This window comes from Populus trichocarpa, chromosome 4, assembly GCF_000002775.5.
Source record: "Populus trichocarpa isolate Nisqually-1 chromosome 4, P.trichocarpa_v4.1, whole genome shotgun sequence".
Lineage (NCBI taxonomy): Eukaryota > Viridiplantae > Streptophyta > Magnoliopsida > Malpighiales > Salicaceae > Populus > Populus trichocarpa.
The window spans coordinates 11,653,966-11,672,560 of record NC_037288.2 but is presented as its reverse complement, the minus strand read 5'-3'; the positions used below and the strand labels follow the sequence as shown (position 1 = coordinate 11,672,560).

At 36.4% G+C, this 18,595-nt stretch overlaps 3 protein-coding genes and 1 long non-coding RNA gene across 6 annotated transcripts; 2 read left to right on the top strand and 2 right to left on the bottom strand.

Annotated features, from left to right (window-relative positions):
* The first annotated feature begins 311 nt into the window (after nucleotides 1–311).
* Nucleotides 312–3,915, top strand: LOC7472601 (uncharacterized). Of its 3 annotated transcripts, XM_024599671.2 has the most exons (3): nucleotides 318–445; nucleotides 734–876; nucleotides 2,162–3,915. In XM_024599671.2, exons 2-3 carry the CDS (start codon nucleotides 822–824, stop codon nucleotides 3,697–3,699), a joined length of 1,593 nt encoding a protein of 530 aa, XP_024455439.1. In that variant the 5' UTR covers nucleotides 318–445; nucleotides 734–821; the 3' UTR covers nucleotides 3,700–3,915. The 3 variants fall into 3 exon arrangements, with proteins under 3 accessions (XP_002306035.2, XP_024455439.1, XP_024455441.1); XM_002305999.4 differs by lacking the exon at nucleotides 734–876 and having other exon boundaries at nucleotides 312–445; XM_024599673.2 differs by lacking the exons at nucleotides 318–445; nucleotides 734–876 and adding an exon at nucleotides 908–1,604.
* Nucleotides 3,916–4,148: 233 nt separating this feature from the next.
* LOC18097702 (uncharacterized) lies at nucleotides 4,149–6,559 on the bottom strand. Its single transcript, XR_002981433.2, has 2 exons — nucleotides 4,523–6,559; nucleotides 4,149–4,446 (listed from the first exon to the last, which is right to left on the bottom strand). It is a non-coding gene; the product is annotated as an uncharacterized LOC18097702 (long non-coding RNA).
* A 273-nt stretch (nucleotides 6,560–6,832) lies between these two features.
* LOC7463040 (uncharacterized) lies at nucleotides 6,833–8,244 on the bottom strand. Its single transcript, XM_024598686.2, has 5 exons — nucleotides 7,904–8,244; nucleotides 7,661–7,746; nucleotides 7,526–7,592; nucleotides 7,381–7,447; nucleotides 6,833–7,293 (listed from the first exon to the last, which is right to left on the bottom strand). The coding sequence occupies exons 1-5, from the start codon at nucleotides 8,000–8,002 to the stop codon at nucleotides 7,001–7,003; spliced, it is 612 nt and encodes a 203-aa protein (XP_024454454.1). The 5' UTR covers nucleotides 8,003–8,244; the 3' UTR covers nucleotides 6,833–7,000.
* Nucleotides 8,245–15,074: 6,830 nt separating this feature from the next.
* On the top strand, nucleotides 15,075–18,595 carry LOC7463038 (cyclic dof factor 3). The gene is made up of 2 exons (XM_002305996.4): nucleotides 15,075–15,493; nucleotides 16,911–18,595. Exons 1-2 carry the CDS (start codon nucleotides 15,293–15,295, stop codon nucleotides 18,219–18,221), a joined length of 1,512 nt encoding a protein of 503 aa, XP_002306032.3. The 5' UTR covers nucleotides 15,075–15,292; the 3' UTR covers nucleotides 18,222–18,595.

Genomic DNA, 18,595 nt, shown 5'->3' with positions numbered 1-18,595 from the left:
AAATTTTTAGATAATATATAATGATATAATTTATATTATCGTGGAATATATACAACTCGCTGTAACATTTATATAATATAATATATACAACTCGCTGTTTATTTATTTGTACATATAAGTTTTGAGATATTTGATTAAATATATACGTGGACTTTTTTTTGTTTACAATAAAAAAGTTTTCTTCAACATAGAAATGGCGCGTGGACAGTAATCGTTTGTGTTAGTTATTTTTTTTTTATATATATATATAAAGAATCAACCCGGTCGACCCGGTGGGTCAACCCGGCGTATATATATATTAACTTTCCTTTGAGTCGCTGGCAGCAAAACGATGCCCTAATTTCCTAAGAAGAGCAGCCCACCCCCAATTTCCTTCTCTGTTATCTTTTGCAGAACAAATATTTGGTTGAGATTTCATCGGAGAAATTAGTGTTTATTTCTACAGGTGCTCTATTTTCCTTACGCTGCTTACTTTTTTTTTTTGTTGAGATTTCTTATTGCAAACAATTGCTGCAAATTTTGAATGATTCCCTCTTTTTTCCATGCTTTTTAAGCTCTTCTTCGGATTGGAACAAATAATTGAAAAAAGTACTCATTTGACAACCATCATTTAGTCACCCATGAAGAGAAACATCTGATATGATTTGCAAACATGAACTTTGTTGTTGTCGGTTTCATTCTTCATTTACATAACTGGTTTTTAATGAGACTACAAGTTGTTCAACTTTTTCAGTTACTCTGATAGCTACCACAGCTCTGGGCATACTGCATAATCCATCGGCTAACAGCATCAAACACAGTTCGAGCACATCCTCTTGCTCATGACCAAGAACTTTGCCTCTCATGTCATATTCACATTGAGCACTGACTGTGAAGGCATTTCCTCCATGTTGCTTGTATTATTAGTTTTTGATCTTCTTGTTGATTGATTAGCTTTGCAACAGTGAACATATGGGAAATGAATCGAGTGAGCTTTAGGTTTTTTTTCTTCTTATGTTTTATGATTTATTGCGATTTTTAAGGAATCTTTTGGATTTGTTGGAAGCTAATACCATTTTATTTTTGTTCTACTGCTTAAATTTTAGTTACACAAGTATTTTCTTCTTCATTCGGCTGCTTATGCTAAAAATGGGTAGGAAAAGGTAAGCAATTCATCACTGGGTTATGCGGTTTAGGGATGATGTAGCAGTTTGATTTCTTTATATTTAAGGAGAGGGGTTGACCCATGTTGACCCACAAGACCCGTGACCCGGTCATTTTACCGGGTCAACTACTGGGTTGGGTTTTATAATTATGATGCACATAACATGAAAATCATCCCTGGATTTATGCTCAACATCCTAACTCAAATTTGCCTTTGCCATTATTACTCAAGTGTGAACACAAAGAAACCATCTTTTGGGCTTTTCTAAGTTGACCCGGCAACCCTGACAAAGGCCCAAATAAGTCTGTTCAGTGTTCACAAAGATATTTATAGCATCTTATCATTTCTTCAAACCTGGTTAAGAATTTAAGAGCCGACCCTCAAGGGTTTTATACTTTCTCTTCACAAAAAAGAAAATAATAAAATCTTCGTTTTCATTTGGATCTTCAATCAATCAAAGGTAAAGACTTGATCTTGTTTTCATTATCGTTGCTTATTTTTCTGGCTGTTTCCCGAGAAAATTTTAGGAAAACAATAGAGGAATTACAAAATTTGACTGCTGGCTTCTTGCTTTTTTGTTATTTTTTGCTGTTTATTGGCGGTTGGGTTTTGGTTTAGTTTAGTTTAGTTTTTTGCTTTTCTGGTGCTTTTGTTAAGTTGCTTATAAACTTATTAAGGAAATTTTGACAAGACATGTTTAAGTAAGTTTGATAAAGTTAGGAACTTGGTGGAGATTTTGAATCTTAAGTCGAAGAAACTGAGGTTGTCACCTGGGGTTTTGAAATACTTGTAGTTTTAGCTGTTTATGAGGTTGTTTGGTGTGTGTAGCTGGTATATTAGATTAAAGAAGCATTGCAGTGATTTATATTGTTTAGTTCTCTGGATTTGGATTGTAAATTTTGTCTTTTGATGGAATTATAGTCTGTCAAGTTAATATAAGGGAGAAAAGCAAATCTTGATATATGTGTGTTTGCTTTGTGTTGTCCGTGTTCTTATTCTTTGTGTTATACTTGCCAGATATGGCCGAAGAAGCAGGCATGTTTATGGTTCATCAAACAATTGGAAGTGTTTTGTGTTGCAAATGTGGTATTCCTATGCAACCAAATGCTGCTAATATGTGTGTTAAGTGTTTGCGCTCTGAAGTTGACATCACTGAAGGTCTAAAGAAGAATGTAATTCTTTTACATTGCCCGGAGTGTGATACCTACTTGGATCCACCTAGTACGCGGATTAGGGCCCAACTGGAATCGAGGGAGTTGATGGCATTTTGTCTGAAGAAGTTGAAATTGAAGTCCACAGGAGTTATTTTGGTAAATGCGGAATTTATTTGGACTGAACCACATTCCAAGAGGATCAAGCTCCGAGTGAGAGTTCAGAAGGAGGTCCTTCATGGTGCAATACTCGAACAAGCATATGTTATTGAGTATGTTCAGCAGGACCAAATGTGTGATTCTTGCACAAGAGTTCAGGCCAACCCTGATCAGTGGGTTGCTGGTGTCCAGCTCCGGCAACATGTTGCTCATAGAAGAACTTTCTTTTACTTGGAGCAGCTGATTTTGAAGCATGATGCTGCTGCCCGTGCCATTAAAATAAAGCAAATGGATCATGGTATTGATTTTTTCTTTGCAAATCGTAGCCATGGTGTTAAATTTGTTGACTTTGTGGGTAAAGTAGCTCCAGTAAAGAGTCGCACTGACAAGCAACTTGTTTCCCATGATACTAAGAGCAACAACTATAATTACAAACATACTTTCTCTGTTGAAATCTCTCCAATTTGCCGTGAGGATTTAGTCTGCTTGCCTCCAAGGGTTGCTGTTAGCTTGGGGAATCTAGGTCCTCTTGTGATCTGCTCGAAAGTGACAAATAGCATTGCTTTGTTAGATCCTTTCACCCTGAGACACTGCTTCTTGGATGCTGACCAGTACTGGAGAACACCCTTTAAGTCTCTTCTCACTAGCAGGCAACTTGTAGAGTATATTGTATTTGATGTGGACTTTGTTTCCCCTGAAGTTAATATTGGTGGGTCTAGATATGCTCTCGCTGATGCCACTGTTGCTCGCATGTCAGATTTTGGGAAGAATGATACCATGTTCAACATAAAAACGCACCTGGGGCATATTTTGAAACCTGGTGATTATGCTCTTGGTTATGATTTACATGGAGCTAACAGTAATGACATGGAGCTTGACAAGTACAAAAATCTAGTCATTCCAGAAGCAATTTTGGTAAAGAAAAGCTATGAAGAGAAGCGCCAGAGGAAACGAGGGAAGCCTCGTTCCTGGAAGCTAAAGTCCCTCAATATGGAGGTTGATGACACGAGAGCTAGAGGTGACCAAGAGAAGATGAACTCAGAGTATGAACAGTTCCTGAGAGATCTGGAAGAGAACCCGGAGTTGAGGTTCAATGTATCATTGTATCGTAACAAAGAATATCAGCCTTCTGAGATGGCATCTATGACTGATGGGGAAGATATACCTTCCATTCCTCTAGAGGAGTTGCTTGCTGATCTTGAGATAAATGACGCCGAAGATGAGGACGAAGGCATGGGGGAATGAATATTAAGTTTTGTTTATTTTTCTGGTTGGCTTGAAATCATCTTTTCATCAAGTAGCTTTATTCTGTGCTTGACATGTCTTTGCCTTCGCGTAATGTAGTTCTTTCAACAAATGATGCTTGTAATTTGTTGTGTTTGTTAGTTAGGGAATTTTTTGCTGTATTGACGATGCTTATGCTGAAATGATAGCAGAAAGGAGAATTTTTGGCTGTATTAACCTTTATTGTTTGAATTAGCCGATGATGCAAAACTGTTGCCTGATTTCTATTATTTTTAGTGGCAAATGGCTTAACCACATCTCGATAACCTGCTAAATAAAGAAACCAGCTTCACACTTGACAGAATGATCACTGACCAGCATTTTTGAGAAAATAGTGGTGTTGTACTATTTCAGAGCATGAATTGTTGACAAATATCGGAGGATTTCTTTCCAAAAATGCAATGGAATCATGCAAAACATCTCTTTTTACTTTCAACTGAGCTAGAACTCACAAGATCAGTCCAAAAAGGAAAGTCTACGAAGAAATTCACTAAGAAATGTAAATGCATTTGGTAAAGCACAAAGGCTTCTTTTGCCAATAATCTCAAAGAAGAAACAAGTAAACATACCTTTGCCACATTGAGTCTTTCACGATGGAACTGCATTGTTTTGCCTAGAGCAGAAACAGCAGCACCATTGACCATTACACATTCTCTGTCCAACGCCTTAGGATACCCTATCACCAAACTTTTAAACCAGGAACAGCCCCTGCCAAAAGAACTCAAGCATTGAAGGACAGTATAGGAAATAACTCATATAGCAGTAAGCAGAATAACAAAGCTACCTCGAATAAGAGGCTTGAATACCGACCCACCAGGCCACCATCTTCTGCAAATATACCAATTTCCTGTGGAACATTAATGAAGTGTGCCATCATGAGAGGCCTGAGTCAGAGATAATCCTCCTGAACTTCGGGGATCTCATCCTTGCAAGGTCTAAGCTGGTCTGGAAGACTATTCCTGAAGTACCATTCTGTTCAAATTGAATAAAAAAACATTCAAGCAACATATTCAATAAACAAAAACATATTTCCCCTTGCATTGCGAAACTGATACTGTTTGCAACACACACTGGCTTGCAGCTCTTCTATTTACATTGCTAACTAAAATCAGTACAGTGCTCAATAAAAGAGTTTCATATTTCTAAGGATCTAGATGGCCTTGGGGTGAACTTTGCAGAGGGATTAGGAGAAAGCCTGTTACCCTTTTTCTTCGTTGGTGGTGCTGGTTGTGGACACAAACATGCTTGGAGAATCTGTGTTTCTTGTTGAGACTTTCTTTGGAGATTGGTGGTGAGCGTGATCTCTACTTCAAGGTTTGTATAAAAATATAAAATATACATGATTGCTTGGTCAAAGTGAAGTGAAGAATTTTTATTGTTTTGGGATCACTCAAGCAAATAAACAGGCATTAGGTTGGCATGGCCACGGTTTGCACACAATAGTATACAAATTGCTTTTTTCTCTGGCTAGACGCGTCATTGTGAATTCTATGAAGCTTTTCCACCAGTCTCATGGCTATATAGGCATCCTTTTGCTGGATAGGGTTAACAAAAGTGGACAGCTGGGGAAGAGGCGTTGAGATATGTGTTTTATGATTAAGGCTGAGATTGTAAGAGAATTAGGGTGATTGGGAGGGAAAGGGTGGTGGTGGCTATTGGTCTGGGTGAATTCAGGAAGTGGGTTGATAAGAGGGTAGAGGATTTGTATCCGGTCGAGCTTGCAAAGAGGATGTCGTTGTTTGGGATTGGAGTGTGTGATCCAGAGAAAGTGTCTAGATTGTCTATGGAATCGAAGAATTCAGCTGAAAATTTTGGATTTCTTAGTCACAGTGGCACTTCGATGACAGTGGTTTGTGAAAAAACGATTCATCAACAAATCAGAATTTCTGCATTAAGATGCTTTCTTAGTTTCTTACTGTCATTACAACATCTGCAGTGAATGCTTCCTTCTCTGGATGCAACAGCCTAAGAATGTTGCCTTTAGTTTGAAAAACATGCTTGTTTGTTGCTGTCATTGCATATTAGCTTCAACGTTGCTGGAAAATCAGCCTGGATAACCTTGCTATTTACCTTTCCATGTTAAAAAAAATTATCACCACCTTAGACTTAGATTTTAGTTTCTGCCTAGCCCTGTCTTAAAAAAAAATATGACAGATTAACTCTTTCATGCCCATAAATAAATGGCAAGAGCTTGAATTGAATCCACTGTAAAACTTTCTTTGAAATAGGATCTAGCAGTCCCCAGAATCAAGACAAGTCCATTACAAGAGCTTATAGCCCTATACATGAGAAGCGTCTTGGTTTTCTTTAGCATCGTTGATGCTCCAAAAAAACTGAATCACTGTGATAGGACAACTCTCTGCCAGGTCCCATTTCCTATTTTTTGTGTGATAGGATGGACGAGTCAAAGCTTTTGCAAGTTCTCAATCTTAGAAACAATCTTTTGTTAGAAATACTTGATTGGTGGAGTAAGTGACAATATTTAGGCAACAACACTTTTACCAGTGACATTCCAAATTCGCTAGGAAACTACAGTTACCTTCAATCTTTGAGCCTTGAAAAGAACATCATTTCTGGTGGCATACCTTTGTCACTTGAAAATTGATCACAGTTACAAACCCTTGACTTTGCTGAAAATCAATTAGCTGGTATTGTTCCCTCATGGCTTGGAGAAAGGTTGTCTAATTTGAAGGTTATCATGCTATGGTCAAATAATCTTTATGCCTCCATCCCTGAAGAACTCTGTTATATAACTTCTTTGCAAGTTTTAGACCTTTCTCACAACAAACTGTTCGGAAGCATACCTGGATGTGTTTAAGAAATCCAGTGCCATGATGACCAATGAGTAATTCTTCTGAAGAACACATACAATCTGATTTATACTACACTAGCAAATATGAGGATGTATTGCTGGTGATGAAAGGGAAAATAAGCTATTATGGCACCACCATTCTGAAGCTGGTAAGAAGCATAGACCTTACCAGCGCCAGCTTTCAACTTGACTCTCTGGCTAGCACTGCTATATTCAGTTCTTTTTTTCGATTTATCAAGCACCTCTTTTTTTCTAGAATAATTGGACAACAACTATGTTCTTTTTGTATCTGCTTATTCACTTATTATGCAAGCATCACAAGTGTTAAACAAACTCCTTTTCACCTAAAGATATTATTGCTTAACTGCTGCATTTATTGCCTTTCAGTGCAACTAGATCTTGCTTGCATGTTAGGAAAGTTCTTCCTTCTTTTTTTCCTTGCTATGCGATTCAGAGTTCATCAATTTGTAATTGCCAAGAAAGCACTTTTCTTATGTGTACGCATTTGGTAAAACATAAAACATAAAAGCTTATGTGTACGCATTTGGTAAAACATAAAAGCTCCTTTTCCATTGATCTGGGAATAGGAAAAAAGTATATATATACCTGTGCCGCATTGAGTTTTTCACGATGGAACTGCAAAAATTTTCCTAGAGCAGAAACAGCAGCATCATGGGCCATTACATATTCTATCTGCAACGCCTTAGGATGGTCTATAACCGCTTTCAAAGCATAAAAAGCCCCTGCCGAAGAAAAAAGTGATGTGATTTATTACAGTAACAGACTGCACTGGACTAACTCATGTAGCAGAAAGCAGTATAACAAGCAACCTTTAAGAAGAGACTTGAATGCAGACCCACCAAACTCAGCAAATATCCCAATTGCCTGCACAGCCACCTGAAACGACAGTATTTTGAATCAGAAATGCACCACATGAATGCGTGCCAACATTACAGGCATGAGTGGGAGATAAACCTCTAGAACTTCGGGGTTCTCATCCTTGCATGCCTCAAACAGAAACAGAAGACAAATATTGTACTGCCTGTTTTATCAGATTGTATTAAGCACATTTAAATAACAAGCTCAATCAATAAAAACGAAGTGTTCTACCTGAATGCTTCTTCTGGGAATTGCTTCGCAACATCACAAAATATGCGCAAGCCAGTTCTTCGCTCTTTAGCTATTTTATCCTTTTCCTGAAGGCAAAGAAACAAGGGAAAATGAAAACAATTAGATCGGAATTGGAAAGTCATCAGGGTAGCCTAGAAGCAGCATTCATGCTACAGTTTTATGGATGAAACTGAGATCTGTTAGCATCACAGAATCTGAGCAGAAATGAATTGTTAAACTCACCCACATAAGTTGTATGCAAGGCAAAAGGTTGCCGAGGAATGGTGAGAAAGAAGACTTTTGTATTCTGATGAAAGTGGCCAAACAATCAACGGCCTGCATCAAGAAATGAACATAAGGCAAGAAACAGAACTCATTTCAAGGAACCTGCACAGATAATTAAATTTGAAATAAGCGGCAAGGCATATCTAATTAAAGATGACAAAAACTACAGACTTTGTCACAAACTTTTTGTTCTTCTTGTAACGTCTGCTTTATTACATCAATGTCCCCTACTTTGCTTCTTGAATTCAAAACATTCATTATCTTCTTCAAGAACAAGTCAGTCTGGTCTTCATCTAGAACAGGTCCAGACATCTGAAAGATAAAAGAGCACATCAGTACGCGAACAGCATTTTGCTATAACATATGAATTCGATTAGCAGAATCACTATCCTTGGAAAGATATATAGAGGGAAAAAAATATGATTAAAGTAGAAACAAGCAATTTGAATTCTTCTGATGTAAGATCATAGACAGCTATACGCAGTACAGATTTATTAAAAGCAATACAGACCTTCATGCATTCCTCCAATGAGTCCAAAATTCTTGCAGCAATTTCGGGCAAGGATTCCTACTCAGCAATAGCAATTACAAATTACAAATTTCTTAAATAGCAGCGAAGCTTAACAAAAAGTCATTTCTTTGATTAAAAAAAAAATGTCATTTCCAGATAGAAATTACCTTACTTAGTGCTTTTACCAAAGCTGGTAACACATCAGAACATAACTTCTCGAAAGGAGATTCATCAGACAATTCAAGACATCTGTCGACCCTGAACTCTTTCTTCAGCTAAAGCAATCACAAATTCTAGTGCAAGAATTCTTGTTTTGTCTTGGAGTTCGACTTCACCTAGGATCCTAAGCACAGATAGAACTACATAATCAAATTGGCTACTCAAAGTCCATGGCTTCTCCTTTGTCAACACAGTCAATTCCTTAACTACCGCCTGTACATCTTTGTCTGATTTATGCTCAACCAAAGTGGAAATGGTCTCCACTATTTGAATCATAAGGACACTATACCTATCAATCTATCATGATTCGATCGATTCGTCCAGTACAAGAGAAAACGATTTGAGGTCAGAACTGCCTCAACCTGTACCTCTAAACTCATATAATCAGAATCAAATATATCCACTAAACTATCATAAAAGGAATCAGGACTAACAACCAGATCTTCGACAGCACAATGCGGAATCAACTTATAAAGCAAAGAAACAGCATACTTCACTTTTTCTTCAGAATCAGAATCCAAAGATTCATAAACAAACTCAAGAAGCTCAGGCCAATCATTTCCAAGTCTTACTTCTTTAGTGGCAATCTTGGCGACAAAATCGCGAATCTTATTCAAATTCTTTATTGAACTCTCTGTATTCAAAAAATCAAGAATTGCAGATTTGATTTCTTTATCCAAGAAAGAGGTTTCTTGACAAGGTCCTTCCTTATCTTCTGTAAGAATCTGGCATAGAATATCAAAGGCATACTCCTTGCAGTTTCCAAATTCAGAGCCGCAAGTCTTATAGAAAGAAACAAGGCAAAAACAGAAGGACGTAAGGTAATTGTTTTTAAGGTAATTCAAGAGGTTTTGGGCATACATTAAATCAGTGGAGGTTTCAGGGAAGTTAAGCTCTTCAATAAGACAAGTAAGAGGTAAGGTATCTGGTGATTCCAGGATTTCCATGGCTTTACTTCTGAGATAGTCCCTGGTTGAATTCAGGGATGACTGCGTCGGCGGTGAAAGTAACGGTGACCTCTGTGAGCCCAATGATGGTGGCCTTAGTCTTGATGTTGGTGGTGGTGACCAGTTTATGGCTGAATTTGGGTTTCCTCGGTTCGGACGGAGTTTGGCCCTCAAGAGCGAAGGCAGGGACATCGATGGTGGTGTAGCTGAATCCTGAGGTAGTGGCGATGAAGTAGTGGAGGCCATTCTTGAAAGATTCTTAAAAATGGAGAGTTTCTTGAAGAAGAGCTGATGTGAATCATTTGAAGGGAAGGACTGAAATTTTAGAAGGGCGGGCTTTCTGGTTTTAGTTAGTTGGTTGTTGAATCTAACATAATGTGATTTCAGGGACTAAATTGAAGCATTTTCTTTAATGAGGTGGTCAAATTGGAAAAATTAGATTAATCACGGGGCTTTAAAGAGCACAATGACATTTTTTTTATAGATACCACCATAGAGATAATACCATATATATGTGATAAGAAGGTTACAAACAATTATATTAATATATGAAAATAAATTCGACGTTAAGAAATACACAACCTAGCTACCTTATCACCATGCAAGATCAAGGTTCAGACCCGCTGGAGTTAACACCATGCAAGATCAAGGTTCAGACCCGCTGGAGTTAACACCATGCAAGATGTTAGATTCGCAAACATGATTATACCATCTTTACAGAGATGGGTTAAAGAAAATAAACAGGTTTAACATCACTGATAGGGGAAAATGGCATTATAGTCTTGAACTATTAGCAGACTTTGAGGCATTTCTTTTTATGGGAGTAGTTGTTATTGAATGCTCTCCAATTTCTTCTGGAAATATGAAGTAGGGATCTCAATGATTAAATCAAGCTAATATATCAAGTTATTAAGTTGACGTTTATGGAAATCTCAATGAGTTGTCTTGCTAGTCAAGGAAGTTTGTTTCATTCCTTAATTTTCTAGGTTCAAGTCTTTTTTTTTTTTTTTAAGATTAACGTGGGTGTCCGGCCAGCTTGCACGCACCTCGACTAATCTTACGGGCCCTGAAGTTAACGACCATGTAAGCCTCCAGTAGCCTTGAGGTTTGTGGGACTCGAACATGTAATTTCTAGGAAGCAAAAAGTTAAATTTTGACATTACACTTGATAGTAAAAAATTTCTTGAACATAAAAATGATTATTCAGGTTATTAGAAACTTTTTGGTATTGTTATTACAATCGCTCGGCAAATTAGCCTCTTTGTCTAACTCATATTTTAAGTTAAATTGTGTTGAAGTTATTTTTATGTGATTCAAATAACTTAACATATTTAAAAATAACTTGATAAACGGGTAAAAATATGGGTTGACTTTAAAAAAAAAATCAAGACAACAAGAAAACATGTTAATAAGAGAAGGAGGAATTATAATAGAATTTGTTTTTCAATGGAGTTTAAATTATCGATATGGCCTGTGAGAGGTTCTCTGCTCGTATATTGAGGAGTGTATTAGGTGATAAGAGTGAGTTCTCAACCTCTTGGTTGTTTCTGTTCATGAAGCTTTCTTGGAGTCTGGTCTTGTTGGATTCGATCCTGTATCTAGAACACCTGTTGATGGACTTCAATTCCCAGAAGAGTGGCCTTCATCAGCCACCCCACTGTCGCTTTCCTACACTCTTACTGAACTTTTGGAGAAGGAGGATGTTTCTGAATCAATTGTTTTGAATATAAGGAGGTTGATCAATAATGGTGCTGTAGTTTCAGGGTCTTCGGCCGAGAGCAGGACAAAGTTGTATCTGACTTTCGATCAGAATAGATTTGCCCCAGTTTTGGATTTGTTGCAGACAAATTGTCTTGAGAACGACAGGATGAGCGAAGTTAACGAGTTTTGGAAAGCCTCGAAGGATCAGCATGTTATGCCGTTGTCCATATAACTTTCCGAGAGGACTGGTGAGACTTCCACCATGCTTTATGAGCCTATCATCAGATTTAAAGCTCAAGATTTGGGGTTTCTTCCTGCCACGGATGTCGCGACACTTCATGCATTAATTCAAAGCAGCAGAGTTTGTGTTCAAACAATGATATATGGAAGCAGAAGTATGTGGATGAGTTTGGATACGCCTCCGAATCCCAAAGCTTTGGAAATTGGAAAAACAGATTTGGCTCGGATTGGAAGATTAAGAAGAACAATTACGAGGAGACAAAATCTGAGTCCTGCCGGCAGGATTTCTTCGACCCCAGAGGCTCTTTCACTTCCCAATTCAGGCCTTCTCTTTTGACGCTGAATACTTATTTTAAAGAGAAGGAGATGATGTCCATAGCTCGAGCAAATGCAAGTTTCTGGATGTCGATGTTTTCTGCTAGATCTTAGAGTAACATGAAGTCCACTTGAGAGAGTGCATCAGTTTTGATGTTTATTTGTCATATGGTTGGACTCCTGCATTCTCTCAGCTGTAATTTTATCTTCTTCGATTGTTTATGTTCATAATTCAACTATCTTGGGGCTCGCCTTCTGTCTTTTTCATTGATTAAATTTTGTTTGCATGGGTTTCAAACAGTAAAGCTTCAAGAAAAATTTTAAGTCTAAATTCAAAGAGGACTCGGGAGCAAAAAAGATTTCTTTTTTTTTCAAGAAATTATTAAGACAAAATTGTGTTGTGCACAGTTTTTTTCTTAAGATTTGTTTGCCAAAAATATCTCTAGTTAAAACTCACTACTTTGTTTATATATTTCATTCTGATATAAGAATATTTTTTATATATATAACATGCTTTGTGTAATAAAAACTTATCATGAAAAGCAAGTTTAAATAAAAAATAAAATATAAATAAATCTTGATAATTTTTACGTGAATGTATAAGAAAATAAAAGAATAATTAATTTAAATAAAAATGTATAAAAACTTCACAATAAAAAAAAATAGATATTTTACTCTTATTGAATATTCATGAGAATTTTTAATAGAAAAATATCTACATTAAATTCATATTTAATTATACGTAAAGTACTTGTTAACATTACCATTAAAAATATCTAATCTTATGTGTCATCACATGTTTTTTGAAATATTATTGTAATTATTATATTTAAAAAAGGATTTCATTTGAAAATATTAAAAAAAATTAAGAAATAAAAAAGACCAACATAATCAAGCCTAGACATGTTTGAACCATACTTATTAAACCCGGTCCGGGTATTGACCCGGCTAAGAAATCGGGTCCCGGGTTTCATGGGTTAACTCGGGTCAACCCGGAAAAAATTAAAAAAATATATTTAAAATTTTAATATTTAATATGAAATTTTTTTAAAAAAATTCATGTAAATATAAGTTATACATGTTATAATGTTATAAATAATAAAATTTAAAAAAATATTTTAAAATTTTTTTAATCAAATTCTTCTATTTTACTCGTATTAATTTATAAATATGATAATCAATATAGCCTTTCTCCAACAGTTTTGTTGGCAAAACAAGATAGAGGGCAAGATAGAAAATTCACAACACATAGCCAACGTGTATTTAAACAACCTTTTAAAATCAAAGCCCTAATTTATCAAGCAACATCACTTTAAGGAAGGTTAAAGCTTCTGCCTTGGCGGCGCATAGCAACTCCTCAACAGCAAGAAGAAGACTATGAAGATGACTTAGACCCCATCAAGATCTTTCTACCAGAAGATGAAAATGGATTCTCTAAACTACAACATGACACACCAGCACAGGAAGTACAACAACATTATATCCATTCGATCAAGTGAACGGTAATAATCAAACAACTCCCATCACAAGGTCTCTCCTTCCAGCTATAGCCAGCAGCTACAACTCTCCTCACTCTCCTTGACAACCACAGGTCCACAGCACCAGCTCTTTATCACCAATTCTTGATGCAATATCCAACGAGTCTCGTCCGGGTTTGCCCAGGTCGCACGGGTCATGGGTCAACCCGCCAGGTCGACCGGGTTTTGCCGGGTTGTTGTTTAAGTCGGTCTTTTATTAAACCCGAACCGATCCAGCCACTGAATCGACCGGGTTCTGGATCAACCCGCTGGGCCGGACCGGGTTTAATAACCATTAAAACATAGGTTTTCATTTTTTTCACGTTTCTCAAATATTTATTGTTTTCAACTTCTTATTGATGGAATTTTGGTCTTTGGGCAATTAACATGTTTGCCTGGGTAGGGTTATTTCTTCTTTTTTTTAATTGTAATATTACTATATCAGAAAGTTATTTCAAAATAAAATTAATAATTACTAGATAAAAACATGTCATATAAATAATAATTTATAAATCGAAGAATGTCGTGTGCTATCACTAAAATCAATGGTGAAATTTAAATTATCAATAAAAAATTATTCACGCTGTTTGTTTTTATGTTTCACAAGTATTTTTAAAAAAATTAATGATTTTTTAAAAATAAAAAATTTTTATTTTAATATATTTCTAAATAAAAAATACTTTATATCAAAACGAGCTATATTTTCTTAACAAACTCGACAACCATCGCAAACATACGGGGGGTCACATTAATTTATTCATGATAAGATAAGAGAAATACACCCCTCGTAATCAAAGAGAAAAAACCTTCAAAAGAATAATAGGTCAACATACGATTTCGTCCACAAAATTGGTCCCCTCAAGCAAAATATCATGAGCGGGCAAGATTGAGAAGAAGCTTTTTTCAATTATTATTATTATTTTTTCTTTAATATATATATATATATATATATATATATATATATATATATTAAATTGATTCAATGAGTGTGTTTTAACATTATTCAGCAAAGAACTTAATCTTGATTAAAACACAAATGGATCGAAGAATATTTTTATTATAAGATAAGCTGCTTTTAATTATTCTACACTTTAGATTTAGGAAACCTCTTCATCAATCAGAATATTTTTATGCTTTTTTCTAGAATTTTATAAAAAAGAAAAGAAAAGAGTTAAAGGTTCTAGTACGTGTATTAGCTTAAAGAGAAAACTTTCAGCCATCAGTCATAAGTTAATCAATTAATTTAGTTAGGTAATACAAAAGTTATTTGTATATTCTCGTAGCTTTATCTTTTTATTTTTATTTTTTGTTTTAAAAATATTTAAAAAAAAAAATAAAATTTTTTTATTTTTTTCTTTACTTCAAATCAATATGTTTCTGATGTTTTTAAATCATTTTTGATGCGCTGATATCAAAAATAATTTTTAAAAAATAAAAAATATATATTATTTTAATAAATTTTTAAATAAAAAAATATTTTAAAAAACAATCACAACTATATTTTTAAAATAAATATTTGAAAATAATAAAAATAATAAAAACAAAGCGGACATTTGAAAGAAATGGAAAGGGGGTGGCTGAGTAGGACTGAAACGAAAAAGAGTGGTAGGAGGAGAATAAAAAAGAGAAGGAAGAGAAAAAGGAAAACAAAAATCTTTCCTTCAAGGCCACAAACAAAACTCCTGGCTCAGAATTACTCTTCTTGCTTACGTGGCACCACCCACCTGCAAATGGATCAAAAACGGAGAACAAAAACTTTTGACACCAAAAACTTAACACTAGTGTCAGATCTCTTGACACCCTTTCTCTCACTAAAAATACCAACTCTCTCTAGAAGCTTACAGTTTTTTTAGTTGAAAAAAAAGAAGAAAAAAGACGCAGAGAGCAGCAGGCAGAAATGTTGGAGCCAAAAGACCCGGCTATTAAGCTGTTTGGGAAGACTATTCAAGTGACAGAGATCTCTTCTACTACCACTACAGATAATGATGATAGTCAGGATCAAGACCGTCCATCTTGTGCAAGCTCTTCTCTTTATGACGCCGATTCTGATAATAATAAGAGATATCATGGAGAAGAAGATATAGAAGCTGATGATAAGGTAAATAATTATTATTTGATTGGTTTATGAGATTTTGAGAGTGACCCATTTCTTAGAAAGTCAAAAGAATGAATGGGTTCTTCTTAGTTCTTGTCGAATTTGAAATTCACTTGCTTGCTGTTTTGGTTTCTAAACGCCAGTGTTTGACTGGTTGTGCTTATTATTGATTTGGTTCAGATGGCTTATGTAAATTTTCTTTCGCTTGGAGATTGCAGGTCTATAGATAACAAGTGTGTTTCAATTAACTACCTAGATGATTCGCAGAATTATTATATTTGATTTGTGGATTTTGTTTTTAATGGGAAATTTTGATTTGTTGCCTTTTTGTGTTCTCTCTCTCTCTCTCAAACCAACTTCTGTATTCTATTTTACCGTCTGGATTTTGGGTGCTGAATTGTTAGATCTCAGTGGTATAATTTCTTCCTTAAGTATATCTTTGAAAACCCATTTTTCCCCAAAAAATAATCCTTTTTCTTGTATAAAAAGTGGTTGGTATTTTGAATTGTTCCTTAAAAGGCTTTCTGCAATCATTTTTTGCAGTTAATTTTCAGTTTGACTTTTCTTGATAGCTCATCTAACAGTATTTCCTTGATTCATCTAAATAAAGGGTGGAAAAAAGGAGTGTCCTTGATGCTTGTGGTTGAAATTTCATACCACCATCCATGTCTACCTAACCTAGCCCAGCCTCCTTGTAGAGGTTTCTGTCAATTTTCCATTACTTAAAGTACACATGATTAGTCGTGCTTACTTTTAATTTAGGAGCAGCTTAGATCAATATACTTCTGGCTGTAGATTCTCATAAAAGTGATCAGCAAAATCTTATTTCATCTTCTAGTTTATCATTTTGTAATTCTGCTCTATTCAGATTTACATAGATTGGGGGGGGGGGGGGGGGGGGGGTGCAATAGGTTTCTTTTACCATTCTGACCAATCAAGTGTGTCGAAACACAAATGCTCATCATTTCTTGGTTTTGTTATTTTGAATGAGAAATGCGTCAACCTTGTCATACAACAATATCCTCTCTTGCCATATCCATGTTGTCCGTGTGAGTTATCGAGTTGTCAATGGGAGCAGCATCTAGTTTAGGGTTAACGGTTCAAGGAAAACAATGTCACTGACCCCAAACTGCTATTAAATGGAGGAATTGAGATAGGATAAACCTCATTTTGACTTCCTATAAGAAAACTGAACTCAGAAGTACACTCTAATAGCCCTAATGTCTTTCTTCTGTCTCACTTCTTGTTCAACTTTAATACAATTAAAATATGTATTTTCCAGGAAAATTCAGTCGTTGTTATGTGATTGTTTGTTGTAAATTTATCTGGTTTCTCCTTTCACATTCTTATTCCTCTTCACAGTTTCTCAAGAATCTAGTGTTTTTACTTGTATTTATTAATTGTATTATGATCAATTCAGGACTCGGTGGAAAAAAGCCTGACTGAGAAACTGGAAGATGGAGTTTCACCCGTGGCTACTGAAGAGCCTTCAAATCCAGATGCAACCTCAGGGACAAGTGAAAACCCTAAAACACCTTCCATTGAGAAGGAGAGTGAAGGATTGCAAACTTCAAGGACAGAAGAAGAAGATAGTGATACAAGTAATTCGCAAGAAAAGACCCTGAAAAAACCTGATAAGATCCTTCCATGCCCCCGCTGTAATAGCATGGACACCAAGTTCTGTTACTACAACAATTACAACGTGAACCAACCCCGACACTTCTGCAAGAATTGTCAGAGATATTGGACAGCTGGGGGAACCATGAGGAATGTGCCTGTGGGTGCTGGTCGTCGCAAAAACAAGAACTCAGCTTCTCATTATCGTCACATAACCATTCCTGAAGCTCTTCAGAATGTTCGAGCTGATGTTCCAAATGGGGTCTACCATCCTTCAATGAAAACTAATGGAACAGTGCTAACCTTTGGCTCTGACACACCTCTTCATGAATCAATGGCTTCTGTATTGAACCTTGCAGATAAAACAACGCGGAATTGCACAAGAAACGGGTCTCATAAACCTGATGCAGTGAGGATTCCAGTTTCTTATGGAAGTGGAGAAAACAGTGATGACCATTCTAATGGATCTTCAGTCACAGTGTCAAATTCAATTGATGAGGCAGGCAAAAGCATGTCGAAAGAATCAGCTATGCAGAATTGTCAGGGCTTTCCCCCTGAGATACCATGTTTTCCTGGAGTTCCCTGGCCTTACCCTTGGAATTCAGCTCAATGGAGCTCCCCATTACCCCCACCTGCCTTTTGCCCTCCCGGTTTTCCTATGCCATTCTATCCTGCAGCAGCATACTGGGGTTGCACCGTACCAGGTGCTTGGAATATCCCTTGGCTTCCTCAGCCATCTTCTCCCAAGCAAACCTCCTCGAGCTCTGGCCCAAACTCTCCAACCCTAGGGAAACATTCAAGGGATGAAAACATGCTCAAATCTAGCAACTCTGAAGAAGGGGAGTCGGCAAAAGAAAATAACACTGAAAGATGCCTTTGGATCCCAAAAACGCTCAGGATTGTTGACCCAGGTGAAGCTGCAAAAAGCTCTATATGGACGACTCTGGGGATTAAGAATGATAAGCCTGACTTGATTGGTGGGCGAGGACTGTTTAAGGCGTTTGATTCAAAGGTCGAAAAGAATCATGAAGCCGAAACCTCTCCAGTCTTACAAGCTAATCCTGCAGCATTGTCTAGATCACTCAAATTTCAGGAGAGCTCGTATTTTGGGTAGCTTTTAACTTAATATATGTTCCAAGTGGTGGAAACACATTCTGGTGCCACTTTACAGCTTTATAAACCGAAGGTTCACAGTTCAGTCACTGGCCTCGTTTGTCAATAGTATCTTGCAGTGAATCTATACGTGGAAAGAGCATAGGAGAAGAGAACTATCCTAGTTAGCAGAAGTAGACACTGAAGTATTTATCTTTTTGTTGGATGCAGTCCAGGACGATGCTTTTTGTGTCCAGTTAGATGGTTTGCCAAGTTAATGTACATATTTATATGTGAAGTAGTGAGAGACCGAGAGCTTAGCACAGAATTGAGTTTGTGTACCATAAATCCCATTTGTACTAAAATAAATTTGGGAATGGAAATCCAACTTGTTTA